This window comes from Eleutherodactylus coqui, chromosome 12, assembly GCF_035609145.1.
Source record: "Eleutherodactylus coqui strain aEleCoq1 chromosome 12, aEleCoq1.hap1, whole genome shotgun sequence".
Classification (NCBI taxonomy): domain Eukaryota; kingdom Metazoa; phylum Chordata; class Amphibia; order Anura; family Eleutherodactylidae; genus Eleutherodactylus; species Eleutherodactylus coqui.
Window position 1 is genome coordinate 58,158,557 of NC_089848.1, and position 19,386 is coordinate 58,177,942.

Here is a 19,386-nt window from a genome sequence, read left to right on the forward strand (position 1 = left end):
TCCTGGTGACATAGCAACTTGTGTAAAAAATGCAGTAAAAACACAGTAATCCGCGTGCAAATGTGTATTTACTGAGTTTTTTACGCATCCCATTCATTTCAATGCGATTTACGCATGAAGAACGTGCTGCGTGTGATTTTGCATAAAATAGGTGGCGCAAAAGGGCTAGTGTGAGAGGCCTCATTGAGATCTACAGAGGTTTAGTACTGCGTATTTCACACTTACGTAATCCACAGCAAATAAGAAAGATAGAAAAATACCTCTACCAATAGATGGCAGCATTCCTTCAATTCAAAGTGACCTCATAACAAGTCCTTAATTGGGAATATTACACCAAGCCAGAATCCATACACAGACAGCTGTTTTGGGGGTTTTGCCCCTCATCAGTGTGCAGTAGGATTCTGGCTGAGTCTGTGAGGGGCCTGTGATGTGGGTCAGAAGCAGTGTCATGTCTCCTTAAGGAGAGCACCCAAAAAGTGTGTGGAGACATCTAGGGTGTGAGTGGGTCAGAGGATGGTATAGTCTCTCCCCAAGGAGTGCACCCAGAAGGGGTGTGGGGACACCTAAACTCCTACTGCACACTGATGAGGGGAAAGCATGGTTTCTGGCTTGGTTTAATATTCCTAATCATTGAGGACTTGTTATAAGTCACTTTGAATTGAAGGAATGCTGCCATCCAATAGATGGCGCTGTACAGGTATTTTTCCATCTTTCTTATTTGCATAAATTTCCCAGAGGACCATTGCCTTATAAGTCTCCTTACATAGCTTTTCGGTGTCCCCACACCCTTTCTGGGTGCTCTCCTTGGGGAGAGACTATACCATCCCCAACCCACTTACCCCGTAGGTGTCTCCACCCACTTTTTGGGTGCTCTCCTTAAGGGGACACGACACCGCTTCTGACATACACAGCAACCAAACACTCATGTGAGAGTGGCCTAACAGTTGTGCCTGGAGTGTTCCTTTAAAGGGGTTGTCCCGCGCCGAAACGGGGTTTTTTTTTTTTCAACCCCCCCCCCCCCCCCCCGTTCGGCGCGAGGCAACCCCGATGCACGGACCTAAAGAAAGCTTACCGGAGCGCTTACCTTAATCCCCGCGCTCCGGTGACTTCTATACTTACCGGTGAAGATGGCCGCCGGAATCCTCTTCCTCCGTGGACCGCAGCTCTTCTGTGCGGTCCATTGCCGATTCCAGCCTCCTGATTGGCTGGAATCGGCACGTGACGGGGCGGAGCTACACGGAGCCCCATTCAGAAAAGCAGAAGACCAGGACTGCGCAAGCGCGGCTAATTTGGCCATCGGAGGGCGAAAATTAGTCGGCTCCATGGAGACGAGGACGCCAGCAACGGAGCAGGTAAGTAAAAAACTTTTTATAACTTCTGTATGGCTCATAATTAATGCACAATGTACATTACAAAGTGCATTAATATGGCCATACAGAAGTGTATAGACCCACTTACTGCCGCGGGACAACCCCTTTAAGTATGTATATACAGAATATGGTGTAAAACATACACTAGTAATGCAAAAGTGAAAAGTGAAGCAGTTACACATAGTAACCGACCGACTTCCAGCTCTTATTTTTAGAGCCACCTTGGAGCAATAAAGGCATCAGATTAATTACTATGGACAACCGTTCCCCTTTTCCCTTGCACTGGTGCTGAAATACCTCGTCATGTTTTGTTACCGAAAAAAAAGTCTATTTTAGTTTGATAAAGCACAACGGACAACACCGACGACTATTCTAGGGAAGAGCAGTGGGAAGAACAAGAAACGCATAGAAATAGAAGCCATTTAGCAATTTGTAGTATGGGCTATTCTAAAACTCCCGTATTTAGAGAAAATAGCAAAATTAGCCGACGCTTTACCGTGTCAAGAGCTTTAATAAACCCGGCCACATATATGAAGGCACAGAAATACGTCTCTGATTCACAGTGTAGGAGAAGCAGGTGAGTTTCCCCCACATGTCACACCTACACATTATAAATAAAGCATGCCCTAATGGTGACCACAGTTTCCCAAACAATCACAACATTTAGTTTGTATGGGGTGTATAATTTACCGGTATGATTCCATCCATTGTGGGAGCCCCCCGCCGATGACTCTGATTGCTCTTTCAAATCTTATTTATAGCGTTGGACAAGTCAGCGGTGGCGAAAAGCAAGTAAAGAAAAGGTTTAAATGACTGGTGTGGTAGCATGTTATTATCTTTTGACACTACGAGGGAGGTAAACGCTTGTTGCAGAATTACAAAGCCCGTGGTCTCTGGGTGACCCGTGTCACGATTCTAAACTTGTTAGTGTAACAAATTATCAACTTGCCTCTAGCCGTGGGCAACTTCACGACCCCCTGCCAGGCTTAAACTTTCCTCCACATATATGTGTAATGTTCCTTGACAGATTAAGAACCGCTGGGACAAGGAAAACAGCGTTCTCTGTTTCCTCCCACACAACAGCTTGGAAAAGGGACAAGTGTGAATGTTTTCACGTCTTACATGTTTTCATATTTTTCTTCCCCAAAATAATATTTGTAGTTATGTAACACGTGAGCGCAGATTACAAAGACTATGGGCAATTATTGGTTTGTCAATCTATCTTCATGTATAAAAACTAATCTTTGTCACTTATTGTATATTGCATTATTAGCTATTCAAAAGCTGATGTAAGATTACATGGTTATTACTAAAGATGAGCGAGCCTACTCGGTAAGGCAGTTCTTCCAGTGAGCGTTGCTCTTCTCAAGTAACTGCTTAGTGATCCGAGCAGGCTCAGGTGGGCTGCGGTGGGCTGGAGGAAAAGAGAGAGAGATCTCTCTCTCTCTTCCCCCCGCAGCTCACCCGAGCCTGCTCGGATCACTAAGCAGTTACTTGAGAAGAGCGACGCTCGCTGGAGGAACTGCCTTACCGAGTAGGCTCGCTCATCTCTAGTTATTACTATGTGCTTCTGGCCATCCCACTCATTTTTGATTCGTGTTGCTCCTAAAGGGGTTTGCACATTGTAATTTATTGTTAGTGGTCAATTTTGGTCAACATATTTTGCATTTATATAAAAAAAAAATCTTTATTTGTCTATCGCCAACAAATTCCACGGTGATTTAGTAATCAAGGGAAACTTACATAAAATAGGATATAACATACAATATTAAATTGAGGCAAAGCTTGAACAATAGGGATGAGGGTCCTGCTCACAAGCGCTTACAGACTACGAGGAGGTATACATATAGGGTATGCATACATAAAGCTGCGTGAGTGGACCAGCAGCCGTATTTGTGAATAAGCAGGTAAGAGCTGCAGTGGTGTGTGGAGGATGCAGTGGGAAGAAGAGGTCAGGTTTACAAGGGGGATTGTAGAAGCAGGGTAGATAGAGAAGGGTTGATTATGGAATGTGATAGGCCTTCCTAAAATGTGTTTTAGGGCACACTAAAAGTTGTGGGTATTTGGAATTGATTTGATTGTCTGGTGTAGCACATTCCAGAGAACTGGTGCAACTCAGGAAAAATCTTGGAGGCAGAAGTGAGAGATTCGGAATGCAGAGGAATTTAGTCTAAGGTCATCAGCAGAGCGAAGAGCACATGCAGAGTGGTAGATAGAGATGAGGGATGAGATATAGGGAGGTGCAGCACTGTGGAGAGCTTTATGGATGAGAGTAAGGGTGCATTCACACGACTATATATCGGCGGGGAGGGAGAGAGGGGGAGGGGGAGAGGGGGAGGGGGAGAGGGAGAGAGGGGGAGGGGGGAGGGAGAGAGAGGGGGGAGGGGGAGAGAGAGAGGGGGGGAGGGAGGGAGAGAGAGGGGGGAGGGAGGGAGAGAGAGGAGGGAGAGGGGGAGGGAGGGGGAGGGGGAGGGAGGGGGAGGGAGGGAGAGGGGGGAGGGAGGAGGGAGGGAGAGAGGGGGGAGGGAGGGAGAGAGGGGGGAGGGAGGGAGAGAGGGAGGGAGAGAAGGGGGGGGAGGGAGGGAGGGAGAGAAGGGGAGGGAGGGAGGGAGAGAAGGGGGGGAGGGAGGGAGGGAGAGAAGGGGGGGAGGGAGGGAGGGAGAGAAGGGGAGGGAGGGAGAGAAGGGGAGGGAGGGAGGGAGGGAGAGAAGGGGAGGGAGGGAGGGAGGGAGGGAGAGAAGGGGAGGGAGGGAGGGAGAGAAGGGGAGGGAGGGAGGGAGAGAAGGGGGGGGAGGGAGGGAGGGAGAGAAGGGGAGGGAGGGAGAGAAGGGGAGGGAGGGAGAGAAGGGGAGGGAGGGAGGGAGGGAGAGAAGGGGGAGGGAGGGAGGGAGAGAAGGGGGAGGGAGGGAGGGAGGGAGAGAAGGGGGAGGGAGAGAAGGGGGAGGGAGGGAGGGAGAGAAGGGGGAGGGAGGGAGGGAGAGAAGGGGGAGGGAGAGAAGGGGGAGGGAGGGAGGGAGAGAAGGGGAGGGAGGGAGAGAAGGGGGAGGGAGGGAGGGAGAGAAGGGGAGGGAGGGAGAGAAGGGGAGGGAGGGAGGGAGAGAAGGGGAGGGAGGGAGGGAGAGAAGGGGAGGGAGGGAGGGAGAGAAGGGGAGGGAGGGAGGGAGAGAAGGGGAGGGAGGGAGGGAGAGAAGGGGAGGGAGGGAGGGAGAGAAGGGGAGGGAGGGAGAGAAGGGGAGGGAGGGAGAGAAGGGGAGGGAGGGAGAGAAGGGGAGGGAGGGAGAGAAGGGGGGGGAGGAAGGGAGAGAAGGGGAGGGAGGGAGGGAGAGAAGGGGAGGGAGGGAGGGAGAGAAGGGGAGGGAGGGAGGGAGAGAAGGGGAGGGAGGGAGAGAAGGGGGGGGAGGGAGGGAGGGAGAGAAGGGGAGGGAGGGAGGGAGAGAAGGGGAGGGAGGGAGGGAGAGAAGGGGAGGGAGGGAGGGAGAGAAGGGGGGGAGGAAGGGAGAGAAGGGGAGGGAGGGAGGGAGAGAAGGGGAGGGGGGAGGGAGGGAGGGAGAGAAGGGGAGGGAGGGAGGGAGAGAAGGGGAGGGAGGGAGAGAAGGGGAGGGAGGGAGAGAAGGGGAGGGAGGGAGAGAAGGGGAGGGAGGGGAGGGAGGGAGAGGGGAGGGAGGGAGAGGGGGAGGGGGGAGGGAGGGAGAGAGGGGGGAGGGAGGGAGAGAAGGGGGAGGGAGGGAGGGAGAGAAGGGGAGGGAGGGAGGGGAGGGAGAGAAGGGGAGGGAGGGAGAGAAGGGGAGGGAGGGAGGGAGAGAAGGGGAGGGAGGGAGGGAGAGAAGGGGAGGGAGGGAGGGAGAGAAGGGGAGGGAGGGAGAGAAGGGGGGGAGGGAGGGAGAGAGAGAAGGGGAGGGAGGGAGAGAAGGGGGGGGAGGGAGGGAGAGAAGGGGAGGGAGGGAGAGAAGGGGGGGGAGGGAGGTAGAGAAGGGGAGGGAGGGAGGGAGAGAAGGGGAGGGAGGGAGGGAGAGAAGGGGAGGGAGGGAGGGAGAGAAGGGGAGGGAGGGAGAGAAGGGGGGGAGGGAGGGAGAGAGAGAAGGGGAGGGAGGGAGAGAAGGGGAGGGAGGGAGGGAGAGAAGGGGAGGGAGGGAGAGAAGGGGAGGGAGAGAAGGGGAGGGAGGGAGAGAAGGGGAGGGAGAGAAGGGGGGGGAGGGAGGTAGAGAAGGGGAGGGAGGGAGGGAGAGAAGGGGAGGGAGGGAGGGAGAGGGAGGGAGAGAAGGGGAGGGAGAGAAGGGGAGGGAGGGAGAGAAGGGGAGGGAGGGAGGGAGAGAAGGGGAGGGAGGGGGGGAGGGAGGGGAGGGAGAGGGGGAGGGAGGGAGAGGGGGAGGGGGGGAGGGAGAGGGGGAGGGAGGGAGAGGGGGGAGAGAGAGAGGGGGGGGAGGGAACACACGAACCAAGAAAAAAGCTCGGGACCCGGCGTTCCACATACAAAAATGCTCAAGTCTCCCATTGTAGTCAATGGTGTTCGTTACTCGAGTAGAGCACTCGAATATTAGGAAAAAATCGACTCGAATAACGCGGACCTGAGCATTTGGGTGCTCGCTCATCTCTAATCTACAGTCATTACAGCTAGTAAACACAACTTAATACATTTTTTATAAATACTTATTTAGAGATTTTAGCTCGCTCAGTGACAAGGGTGAATGGGGATAAGATAACAAGTTACACCAATATGTAGCGTAGGTGTTGTGTATGTATAGTTACAATGTCAGAACAAAAGAATTTTGATGGCATCTACAATCTGTGAATGAAGGGAATATTAGAACTTCCCACTCTTGCTTTCTACTGCCTGAATCATTTTATTTGTTCTCTAAGTGGCTTCATTTTTTAAATAATTTTTTTTAAATACTTGAAATTTTAAAATAACCCAGTATAAAAATAAATTAGCACTGTTACTTGGAAACCGATGTTTCAATTTAATGAATATGTAGATGCCCAAATGAAAGACAGTTTGAAAGTATCTCAATTCAGCTGAAGTCTGTGTACAAAACAGATGTACAAAAGGAAAAAAAAATGAAAAGAAATTGCTCGCAACTGAAATCTGCCAGCGGGGCAGAAAAACACAATGCAATGTGATAATAGAAGTCATAGGCCATGCTGGAAATAGTGGGGGCTGACATTTTTATGGTTAGCATGTGATAAAGGTGAAGAGCTCTTCCTTACTAGCAAACTGCCACAGTTATTTGCACTGACCTGTTATTTGTGCAGTGTCTGGCAGGAAATGGTTATATATAGGAGAACGATTACATCCTGTCTGCTCTAGTCTGAAACAAAGCAATCTCTAAACCCGTCAACTCTCTCGTGTCTGTAAGCAGTGATGAAACTCGGTAATGTGGTCTATAGGTTCCCCACATGTAGCAAGTACACTATAGACATTACTGTCCCTCAGATAAACTAGAGGATTATTTTACCTTGTTTTTTTTTCTAAAATACAATAAATTATTATTTTTTTTTACTATTTTTAGAAATTGTCTTTTATATCTATGAGATATCTGGTAATTTTACCCAGCTTGATTGGTCCCAAGGTTCACAGGGCTTTCTGATACCTAAGGAACACAAGCTCTATATTGTAACTACTAGTAATTATTAGGAAATTATAGTACCAGTGTTTCTGGTGGTGCAATGCGGCACACAGCTCTGCTACATGCACATCACACACACAGCACTGCTACATGCACATCACATACACAGCACTGCTACATACATTGTCACTGTCGTTCTCCGCCCCTGATCAGATGACTGTGACGCTCATCCTGTGAATGACTTACATGCTCCGTCCCAATCACGACGGTGACGTCATCAAAGGTCCTGCATCCTTGTGCAGATTATGGGCGGACTACAAACCCCCTGCGGCCTAAGTTGCTATGGAATACTAACGAACACCTAGCCGGACAGCAGCAGTGTTTGTACAGGACCCGTGATGATGTCACAGTCATGTGATTTGGGCGCGGAGCATCTAACTTCCTCACTGGGGATGAAGGACCTTTGACGTTGCAGTCATGTGATCGGGGCGGAGCATGTAAGTCACTCACAAACACACTCACGCATGCACAGGTCGTCATTAGTGGTTTGATAATAGATTACTATGTTATACATAGGTCCTTATAGAGCATGACATATATCATAGAACAGGGTGTCATGCTGGACATTGTTAAGTGATAGGCCCTGGTATAATACATGAAGAATGAGAAGCCTCAAGATATTCCTTGACAATGGTGGAATTAAATTCCAGATCACCAAGGGACACTGGCAGAGGGTGAGGATGCATAAGAATTGAATGTGGTGATCGCTGATGCTACGAGACAGGAAAAGTGCCCCAGGTGCTAACAGCTCAATAATCTATACATTTTATGTATTCCCTCTCATTGGGTCTACTGTTGTAATAGCATTGCATCAGTTCCAAGGTTTCTTCTTTTGTCCATGCATTGTTTATTCCAGCAGCCAACTTATTGATGTGGACCGTGTTAATCCAGACAACGTCCTCTTCGTGTCACGGTTATATTGTGGAGGTAGGCATGTGGAGTGTTAGGGGTCTTGCCCAAAGGCCCATTCTGGTGAGCTAGAGTGTTGGCTGGGATCTGAACCCCTGGTCACCCATGTCAAAGGCAGTGCACTTACCCACTACAATATTCAGGTGCTGATAGAATGCCTGAAGCTGCCACAGACATGGAAAGAAGAACAAATGGAAGTGCCACCACGACAAAATAAGCCTCTGTATGGGATGTACCATGGACAGATAGCTGAAGTGGCTGACATTGGGAAATCCTACCAGTGGCTGGATAAGGCTGGACTCAAAGACAGCACTGGGGCACTGATCATAGCGGCATAAGAACAGGCATTAGGCATCAGATTCATAGAAGCAAGGATCTACCACACTAGATCGGATCCAAGGTGCAGACTATGCAGAAACCTCAGAGACAGTCTAACACATAGTGGCAGGCCTAAAACCAGATGGAAGACTCCACAGACAGTTGTGGAGAACAACAGGGCTAAGATCCTGTGGGACTTCCAGATACAAACAGGCACTGGCCAACCAACCAGACATTATGGTAGTCGACAAGGATCAGAAGACAGCGATGGTCATAGATGTAGCTGTACCAACAACATCACGAAGGAGTACGAGAAGCTAGAGAAGTACCAGGACTTGAAAGAACTAGACAGGATGTGGAAAGTGAAGACCAAAGTGGTCTCAGTGATGGTAGGAACATTTGGGGCTGTCGTTCCTAAGCTGGGGGAATGGCTCCAACAAATCCCATGAACATCATCTGAGTACATTATCCAGAAGAGTTGTAATACTGGAGGTTGAGGAAGACACTTTTTAATATAAATTCTATGTAAGATTTCTGCATGATAATTCTGTCACAACAATCCTTGGATCCTACAGTTGTTACTGATCAGATATGGTTTCTTCCTGTTAAGACAGTGTCTTATAATTTGTGTTGTGCTTATTCACCAGTAATATACTCTGGCGCATGCACACACCTGTTACCTAGGATAAGAAAATTGTATGTCAAAACACATTTTCAGTATGTGATCTGAGGCAGATGAAATGACAAAAAGTAATACACCCGTCGCCTCGGCTCTTCCTGCTTACAGCGGGGAATTATAGCATGCAAACTCTGTGGTGTCTGATCAGACATGCAGGAAATGTAGCAGGTGCCTTCTGCCTCTCACGGCCGTCCGACTTGCTTTATCTCTCATCAAACCACAACTGAAACCTTTACAAACCGAGAAGCAAAATATTGCTTTATTAATGTTCATTTTATTTCTCGAAATAACAAAAAAATAAAAGACTTTGTACTGAGGAGAAGTTCACAATCAGTAAAGAATCAAGCATTCTCCACTATACTGAGGGCAGCACCAAGAGCACCTCCTGTAGTCCGCATACACAGGACTTCTCGAATTCTACATCAACCCTACTTGTTGGTAATACAAGGCTGGGGTGGCAGCTTTGCCAAAATTGATCATATGGTGATCAGGACTTTCTCTGGCTCTACCAGTCTCTAGTTTACCAACATACACCGATTACCATCCAAACAACATGCTCAGACCGGATGCCAAGAATCCACAACAATGTAGAACAAAAAGTAGCGAGCACAGAACATGAGGGATATAAAAACTTCTGATCTTATTAAAAAAACAAACAATCATTTAAAAGCCACAGTCAATCAGAGTAAGGCCGGCTGCACACGGCTGTGACGGGCTCCACCGCGCCCGTCACGGAGCCCCCCAGAGACATCATACTTACCAGCGGATCCAGCGTCCTTGCTCCCACAAGACGCTTCCCTGCCCACCACCGCCGCGTCATGTGACACGCCGGCCGCGTCACATGACGCGGCGGCAGTAGGCGGGGAAGCGTGTTCACGCTATTTTCCGCTGTGCTGCAGCGGAAGATAGCGTGAACGGACGGCTTCCAATGACTGCAATGGGAGCCGGCCGCGCGTAAACCCGCAGCAAATAGAGCATGCCGCGGGTGAGGACGGGAGATTTCACGGTGCGGAATTCCGCATTGTGCTATTAGGTTCAATAGAACCTAATAGCAGCGGGCAACGCAGCGGATTTTTGCCGCGAATTACGCGGCGGAAATCCGTTCGTGGGAAGGAGGCCTAAGAGCAAAGGTGCAAGCTGTCACTGTATTAGTGACACAAAACTAGTAGCGTTGGAACTCCATTGGCCTTTAGAACCTCAGCAATTCATTGTGGTGTAGATTCAGGTGTGGAGATTATTCTGCAGGATATTGGACCCGGGGTGTGCAAAGAAAAGAGTCCACATACAATTACTCCATTCACTTTTACCAGGTTTAACTGTTGACACCTGACAGGAAGGATTCATCGATTCATGCTGCTTGCGCTAATTTCTGACCCTTCCATCAACATGGTGTAATAGAAATTACTCTGACGAGGCGATGTTTCCCCACTGCTCAGTGATCTAATATTTGAAGCTGGATTCTTGCCTTTCTGTTTCCCTTAAGTCCCATTTAGACAGGACGAATGTTGGGAAAACAATGCCCGACACCCGTCCCCGCAGATACGCTATATCGCTAGCTAACAGATGAGCATAAACGATGAGCGAGGAGTTTAACTATCACAGTGCAGTGTAAATAGCAGCTGTTCAGTACTGAACGCTAACTATGTTAACTGAATGGAGAGTGTGGGGGGTGGTTGAGAACTTGTATCTGCTCCTGCCGCCCCGCTGTGAGCCAGCGATACAAACTCCCGTGCAGGAGCAGGGAGCGTGCATGTGCGAGGACAAGTTTTGGGCATCATATGCCCGACATTCGTCACGTCTAAATGGGGCTGTAGACAGCAAGGGTACTCAAACTGGTCGGGTTTTATTAAAGTACAACTGTGTTAAGGAAGGATGAGCTGTGCATTCGGATACATTAGCTGGAGCACCAGAACTGTATTTGATTATAATTTGCTTGACTGTGCAAAGCCCATTTGTCAGAACGATTCTTGACATCCTCCTCTGACTCCTTTATCAAGAAGCTGTTTACATAAACAGGATCCAATTTCGCTGGATGTTTTTGCTTGATCACGCTATTCTCAGTATAGTCTCCACGCCGTTGCATGAGAAAACGCCACAAGTTTGGCAACGATTGAAACACTTGCCCCAGCTAGCGCCGATGAGCAAACCTCATTAGAAGTCACTCAAATCACTTCATTTTCTCATTCTAATGTGGATTCACATTGAAACTGGTCCAGGGAAAACTTGCTCATTTTCATGCTTCACTGTGGGGTCATGTGTCTAATTTACATACAGGAAAACTCCAATCATGAAAGGCCAAGTGACGAATCATCTAACAGATCTATACTGCTTCTTAACGCAAAAAACAAAGTGGTAACAGAGTTATCAAAAACCCAACCAAGTGAACAAATCTTGGAGCAAACACCGTTCATTAAGTCCCCTTGCGAAAGCAGCCTTACCAGGTGGGCCACACTTCTAGGATCTTCAAAATCAGCTGGTCAGGAAGAGGTTAAACACGGCAGGCATTAAAATATAAAGTCGCATCTCCACAGTGTATCAAGCTGCCCGACTCAAGTTTCGCTCTGTTTGAGCTTCTTCTGAGGCTGAAACAGCTTCTTCTTCATGCCCCACAAGAAGCTCAAACAGAGCAAAACTTGAGTCGGGCAGCTTGACACACTGTGGAGACGCGACTTTATATTTTAATGCCTGCCATTTTTAACCTCTTCCTGACCAGCTGGTTTTGAAGATCCTGGAACGTGTAGCTGTTTCACAAGGGGACTAATAGACTGACAAGAGCTTTGTTCACTTGGTTGTTTTTTCTGCTAACTCTGTTACCTCTTTACTCTTTAACCCCGCCCCCCCCCCAGCAGTTTGGGATGAGCTCTGTTCGTTCTGCAGGAAAACAATATTACAGTGTTGGATGAATAGAGATCATTCTAGTCTAAACAACTGTAGCTCTGGTTTTAAGATTGGCTTTAAAATTACACAAAAAGGTATCTCTCTGTAGCCCTTAGAAAACCAGAGCTAAAGCTGTGTGAAGTGGGGTTGGTAATACTGAATTTATAGCTGTCAGTTTTCAGTTAGTGATGCAGACCAGATAGGGATGGGAAGGGAACACCAGCAGCAGAAAAGATCTGGGATTCTCTTGTAGATTTCTCTGTCCTAGGGGAGGGAGTGACCTGAATTTCTGTTCACGTTATCACCCCATCAAATCACATATTTGCTCTCTGATTGTCACATATGCTATTTTTCCTATAAAAGAAGTTGAATGATGAGAACTTGCTCATCTAATCATTTCTCTACCCCTTAACCCTAACCCGGTCGTGTGCAGCCGGCCTTACTTTGAGTTTTTTTTAGGAACAGTGGTACTTTGACTGAAGTAGCAGGATAATGAAATCTGTTATATTTTCCAGCACTGTAGTAGGATACATTTCTATTGTACTTTGCTCAGTCAGACTGTCACAAATTGTGATAAACTGAGAATTTTGCAGTTTCAGAAATATAATTTGCAAAATGAAACTGTTAAAAATACTCTGGTTCGTCTTGGTAAAACAGAAGAAAACACCATTTCAAGAAATATGGATATATTTTCTTATTCTCTAGCTATAACAGTGCAGAAATCCAACAGCTTCTTGTCATGTAGACCGCACCAGGAGGAAATGGAACAGCACTCATCTAATTGATTAAGTTATTTTGCATGCTTTAAGGTTGTGACCTACATTCCAACTAATATTGTATATGCAAATTAAATAAAAATAGAACTGCTTAATGAAAACATTACGTGAGGTTATACTGAAGAACTAATTCGCAGTGCATGACTTTTCAAGGCAGCATGCTATAAAAGACCACAAAAAAAACCTACTGGAATTTCAGCATTAACAGGATATAATGTACAACTTATATGAATAGAAGGTTACTCTCTCTTCTCATTCTTTTCATCACTCCACATCAGCACCCCACCTAGATTTTTTTGTGTCTTAACTTCTTTTTCCCCCCTGTCTCTTCCGTTACTTCTTCCAGTCTATCCTCTCCCAATTCAACTTGGGGAACCTCCCCCCCCCCAGCTTATCATAATGTTTTTCCAAGAAAGACCTACCACAAAAGTAAGCCCTACCCTGGCTTTCGGGCAGTCTTGAAATATAAGCCCTCCCCCGAAAATATGCCCTGGCTAAAGTACATAGGAAAAAAAACAATCATTGCCCACCTGGCCCATGGCATCTACATACCTTTCGATGGTCTTCGGCACTGCGGCAGGCTGCCGTGTCCTCCACGCCGAGATATCCTCTTCTTTCTGGTGAGGAGGCTTTGAATACCCCGCCTCCAGCAAAGCCAGCGCTGTGATTGGATCAAGCACCAGCCAATCATAGCCGACACGCGATCATTTACAGCCATTTGGTGAATGACATCACTGTATGGCTGTGATTGGTTTATCGAGCCCCGGCACTGATTGGCTGGTGCTCAAACCAATCACAGCACTCGTTTGCTGCAGGCGGGGTATTCAAAGCCCCGTCATGAGAAAGAAGAGGATATCTCAGCGCGGAGGACACTGCAGACTGCCGCCAGAGACCAGCAGCGTGAGGCACCGGGACGCCACGTTCCCACCGTGTAGCTTGGAGGAGAAGGTATGATGTTGTGGGTGTGTTTTGCTGGTGACATTGTTGGTGAATTATTTAAAATTCAAGGCCCAGGACAGTTACCCCAAACACCTTCAGGCTATGTAAAGGCTATCTGGCCAAGATGGAGAGTGGTGGAGTGCTACATGAGATGACATGGCCTTTATAATCATTGGACCTAAACACAAATGAGATTATTTGTGGTGAGGTGGACCGTAGAGTGAAGGAAAAGAAGCCAACGTGCTCAGAGACCTCTAGGAACTCCTTCAAGACTGTTGGAAAACCATTTTAGGCGATTACTTCATGAAGCTGGTTGAGAGAATGCGAGAGTATGCAAAGTTGTCATCAAATAAAAAGGGGGCTACTTTGAAAAATCTAACATGAAAAAACATTCTGGTTTGCGTAACATTTTTCTATACAACTTAATTCCATAGATGTTTCTTCAAAGTTTCCATGTTTTTTAGATGAATCTATAATGTAAAAAAAGCATGAAATGAAAAGGTGTGTATAAACTTGTGACTGGTACTGTAGCTGGACAAAAAACAAAACAAACACTGCATGCGATGTTTTTTGATTGGTACAGGTATGCATACGACAACAAAACTGATGCATCGGATGCCTTGAACTACGCCGTAGACAACAACGGGATCCGTTCTGGCACCAGTTTCCCTCCAGCATTACACTAGAACACCAAAGTGAACCCTGTGAGGCGTTTCTTTATCTCATAATGTTACTGAAATAATTGATATAAACAAAGCAAAATAGAAACTACAAGATAGAAATGAGACCTCAAAAGTGGTCTACGTAAAAGTTGTACATATACACATACAATTCCATCGGCGGCACATTTGTATTAACCACGTTAACTGAATAGTAAATATTTTCTATCAAAAAGAAAACATAGTTGGCGACTGGGGGAAAAAAAAAGACCAACCTCAATCATGGTCCACTGCTCTACGACAATGGCGTCGTAACGTCTTACGGTCTTTGGATCCTGCTCTGGAAAGTCTTCAAAAATGAATACACTGTCTGAAAACTCTGCAGTATCTGTGGAGTAAACAAAAGGTATGTTCAGAAAAACACCAATATGTGCGCAGGACGTTGTCTGGACTCTTACGGTATTAAAAATCATATATGAGAAGGTTATTTTTGTCTAGCTTTCTTTAACCCTTTCCCATCCACTGTCTGCCGTCTTCCTACATTTTGATTGAAGCTTGTACAGCTCCAATGTCAGAAGACGTCCGACAGGGTGTTCTTACCATCTATTGCCAGCCACTCCGCTGTCGGAGCCTCTCTGGCGCACACACACTGGCTTTAGCCAGCAGGTGGCACCGTTGTATAACAGCAAAAAGAGAAAGCCTTTTAGGAAACCCTGAATCCAAAATTGGATTGAAAAAGGGTTAAATGCACAATTTGCCAAATGCATTTATAAAGGTGAACACCAAGATGATACTCAATGCTGGTCCATAAGCATACTATATATACTAGAATACAATAAACATGCAATAATGACACTGTATCCCTTAATCTGGCTTTAAAGGGCTTTTCCAGGGAGAATATTATTGATGACCTATCCTCAGGACCTGTCCAGAGGATAGGTCATCAATAGTTGATCGGCTGGGGTTCGTTGCCATAAATGTGTACGGTCTGTAGTGCTATGGAGTTGCATGGTATGACCAAATGGTACTGCTTTTTTCCAGATAGGGTGCCATCTTTTTATGAGTGAGTCTGTTTGTATGGGGCTGAGTTGTAACATTAGAGTCAGCCCATAGACAAGAGTGGTGTTATTTCTAGGGGAAAAAAATTAAATCCCAATTAGGTCAAATACATTGAATGGCGACTTTATTACAAGGATCTGCTCTTTCATGATTGGAGCTTCCCTGTATGGAAATTAGACATGTGACCCCGAAGTGCAGCATAAAATCACTTAAGCAAGTTTTCCGTGGATCGGCTTAAGTGTGAATCCACATGAGAATGAGAAAATCGAGCAATCTGAGTGACCCTGACTGAGGCGTTATCATAAGTGCTAGATTAGCTAGGGACAGTATTTCAAAAACTTCCAAACACGTGGTCACTTCTAAAGCAACAAAGTTGAGAGTATACTGAGAATGGTGTAACGGAGGAAAAACATTTCAGCAAAAGGGGATGCTGTCAACGTAAACAATTTACTGGAGAATGTCAAGAATCGTTCTGATGAGCAGGTGGTGCACAGTCAGGCAAACGGCAGCTGAATACAACGCCGGTGCTCCAACTAACATGTACGAACAAACAACTCATTGCTCCTTACTATGGATTCGTTATAACAGCAAATGACCAGTTAGAGTGCCATTGCTGTTGAAGAGAAACAGAAAAGGCGAGACTCCAATGAGCAAAGAAATGCAAAAATCAGATCACTGAGCAGTGAAGAAACATCGGCTGGTCAGATGAATCCCGATCTGTCTTGCACAATTATGATGGGAGGGTCTGAATTTGGAGAACTTATCATGAATCGATGAACCCTTGCTGTCAGCTATTCTCGAATATGTCAGTATTTTCATCTAAACTTTGCGGCAACTGCAGGAAACTCTATCTGCATTGACCAAAATATCTACAGAACGAATTCCCACCTAGTGCAATCTATGCCATGATGTAGTTCTGAAGGCCAACGGAGGTCCAGTGCTCTACTAGGGGGTGCCTTTAAGTGATTATTTCAGTGTATTAATTAGAAAAACGGGAATTTTTCTAACCGATAATTCCCTTTCTGGAAGACATCATGACAGCATACGCTGGAGCAACCTCCGGCATATGCTGTCATGATGTTGTAGGGAAAAGTCAATCTCTTAACCATTGAGAAGTCTTACTAGACACCTCTCATGTTGCAGGACATTTTTCTCTTGTAACTGGGGAAATATATCACAGTTAGAGATGAGCAAGTATACTCGCTAAGGCTAACTACTTAGCGCGGGTGACAGGTGAGTTGCGGCGGTGAGCGGGGGGGAGAGAAGGATCTCCCCTCCGTTCCTCCCTGCTCTACCCTGCCGGCAGCCGAATCTTTAGTGACGAGTGGGCAGATACTCGACTAAGGCACTACTCGCTTGAGTAGTTAGCCTTAACGAGTATACTCGCTCATCTCTAATCACAGTGAAACTTCTCCACTAGACCACCTCCTTGAGATGATCCTTTTCCCAAGAACTTGTATGACAGTTCTATCATGTACTATGTAGACTGACCATCTTTGAGAGGACTTTCCCTCAAGAAGACCATTTTTTGATGCGTTTTTTGGAGGTCATCTAAAAGAGGCTTCATTGTATGTACCAAAAGAAAGGCCAAACATCAGCGATCACAGCCCTAATTCTAGTGCATTCTGAATGGTCTTCTTTAGCTCATGGGTTGAGTGGGATTTTTTGTTTTTAAAAAGTTTTGCGTTCTAAAATTCTAACATGAACAGAAGAAAACACGATCCAATGTAAAACTGTACTTTGTACTAAAAGAAGAATACAAAATGACTTGAATAGGCTGAGATTAGGCAAATTGTAGCAGTTGAACCTATGCATTATAAAAACGACCAAGCTGTTTGTCAAAGCCTAAAATAAGCCCATCGTTATTGTCTTTAACATCCTTATCTAGCAGTCCCGAAAAATGAAAATTCAAATTAAACTTTATTATAAAGTAACAAATGAACATTATTGCATATTTTACTGTTCAAAATAATACAGATACATAATTTCAGCACTTAAAAATGGCAAATTCTCCAGGGATACCTAAAAATCTCATAAGAATAGGCTCGACTAATGATGCAGATTTATGACTGGAAGTAACAAGATGGAAAACCTCAGTAATAGCTGTGAATGGGAGCGAGCACTGGCGGATGTAGAGTGAATTATCTGGCTTGGAATGTCATGATTTACATTTTATTAATATCTACCATGAAGGCCATTGCATAGGATCTTTGTGAGAAGCCACAGCAATTAATCTACATGTGCAAGTGTATAATTTTTGGTGAGTGACATTAATTTCAATCAATTACCAAGATAACTGGGCTTTAGACAATTTTATTGGACAGTTAGACCTACTATGCTAAGGGCAATGATTGTCATTTGCACGATTCGCCGGTTCAGCCAGCAGTGGAACTTCTAATCAATAAGTGCAGTATTAAACCATGGCCTACCGGGTTTTCCTGAAAATATGACAGTGTCTTATATTAAGTTTTGCACCAAAAAAGGCACAGTGTCTTATTTTCAGGGGGTGTCTTATACTCACCTAGCCTGCTGCGTCTGAGTCCCTTGCGCTGGTCTCCGGCGCTGCAGCAGGCTTCCGTGTCCTATGCATTGACATATTACTTTTTTTCTGGTAACAGGGCATTGAATACCCCACCTCCAACAAGCGAGTGCTGTAACTGGATCACGGGCGATGCTGGCTCAGGCAATCAGAGCCGGCGCTCGATGAACCAATCACAGCCATTCAGTGATGTCATTCACTGAATGGCTGTAAATGATCAAACGCTGGCCCTGATTGGTTGGCGCTCCATCCAATCACAGCACTCGCTTGCTGGAGACGGGGTATTTAAAGCCCCGTCACCAGAAAGAGCGTAATATGTTAGCGCAGAGGACATGGGAGCTTGCCACAGCGCCGGAGACTGGCGCGAGGGACTCTGACACCGCAGGCTAGGTGAGTATTGATGTTTTTTTCATGTAGTTTAGCTAGGGCTTATTTTCAGGGGGGCTTATAATTCAAGCCTCTCCTGAAAATTGGGGTAGGGGTTATTTTTGGGGAAACATGGTATAAGTATTGGACAGATCTGAAATTTAAAGTGATACGCTGAACAAAAATGGAAGATTCAGCTATTGCCTGGAGTTAGGCCCTTCTACATCCTGCTTAGCTCTAACTTATCTTCTCTTGTTAGGCCACAACTGGAGCCCCATCATCGGGTTCATGAGTTGCTTATACCGCGCAAAAAATACTCCCTTGTTTGGATCATATTCCAGTCCAGTAGGAGGAGTATTTCTTATGTGGACTTCAAGGTGGATATTGACGACTCCGGAAGGGCAGGCTAAGGCGTGAATGCACTGAATATATTCAAAAAGGTGGAAGCCAAGTCTTTGGGAGAAGTTAAAGGCTCCAGGATTTCTATACGGTAGCCAGATTTATATATTCTTTTTATTTTGCCTGCATTTCAATTTTATGGCCAATCCAAGCTTCCTACCTACCATGTTCCCCTTTTGGGGGGACGGTCTTTCTTTTAATTTAAATCCCTCTGTCTCTCTTGTTGCCTTAACATGTCCTTCTTTTTGACCTAATCATGAGTTTTGCATTAATAAATCTACTCCTTTGCTCTCGAAACTGATCTGTCTGGTTCCAAATTTCATATTAGATTCTAAGTTGTATATTACTCTGTGATTTGGTATAATAAAATATATTGGTGCCATTAAAAAATACAACTTGTCCACACGGGACAGCTGTCGCTCCTGTGCTTTCACACATGAGCAAAGGCGTTCAGTAAGGTGCAATGTCCACGGGCATTGAAGTCAATGAAAGCCGTCTGATCCACAGCCCATCCGCAATTGAATTCTGCACGCATCCACAGACCAGAAAATAGAAGAGCTGAACATGAACCGGACAGGTACAGTGTGCCCTCGGCCGCGGGCAGGGTCGGATTCCGCTCCGGGCTCCCACATGCAGAATCTGATCCGCCCGTGGAGATCGGGCCTAAATGAAGGCATAGCACGCCGGAGATGTATTATGCCCATCTGCCTCCATTCACTGTGAGCAGGCAGCCAATCATAAATGACTGATTGTTTACACTGAGCGAAAAGTCGCTCATTACTGGCTTCATTTCAGTGAGCTGAAACAAAGTGACGAGCGACTAATGAGCGATTTCTTGCTCAGAGCACAGTGATGGGGAAATGAAAAAAAAA

At 46.2% G+C, this 19,386-nt stretch overlaps 1 protein-coding gene across 1 annotated transcript in view; it reads right to left on the reverse strand.

Moving 5' to 3' along the window:
* Window positions 1-19,386, reverse strand: part of RFTN1 (raftlin, lipid raft linker 1) — a 327,454-nt gene that overhangs the window by 32,297 nt on the left and 275,771 nt on the right. The window contains exon 7 of the mRNA XM_066585331.1: window positions 14,427-14,539. Within this exon, the coding sequence (XP_066441428.1) occupies window positions 14,427-14,539 (113 nt within the window). The remainder of the gene's footprint in view (window positions 1-14,426; window positions 14,540-19,386) is intronic.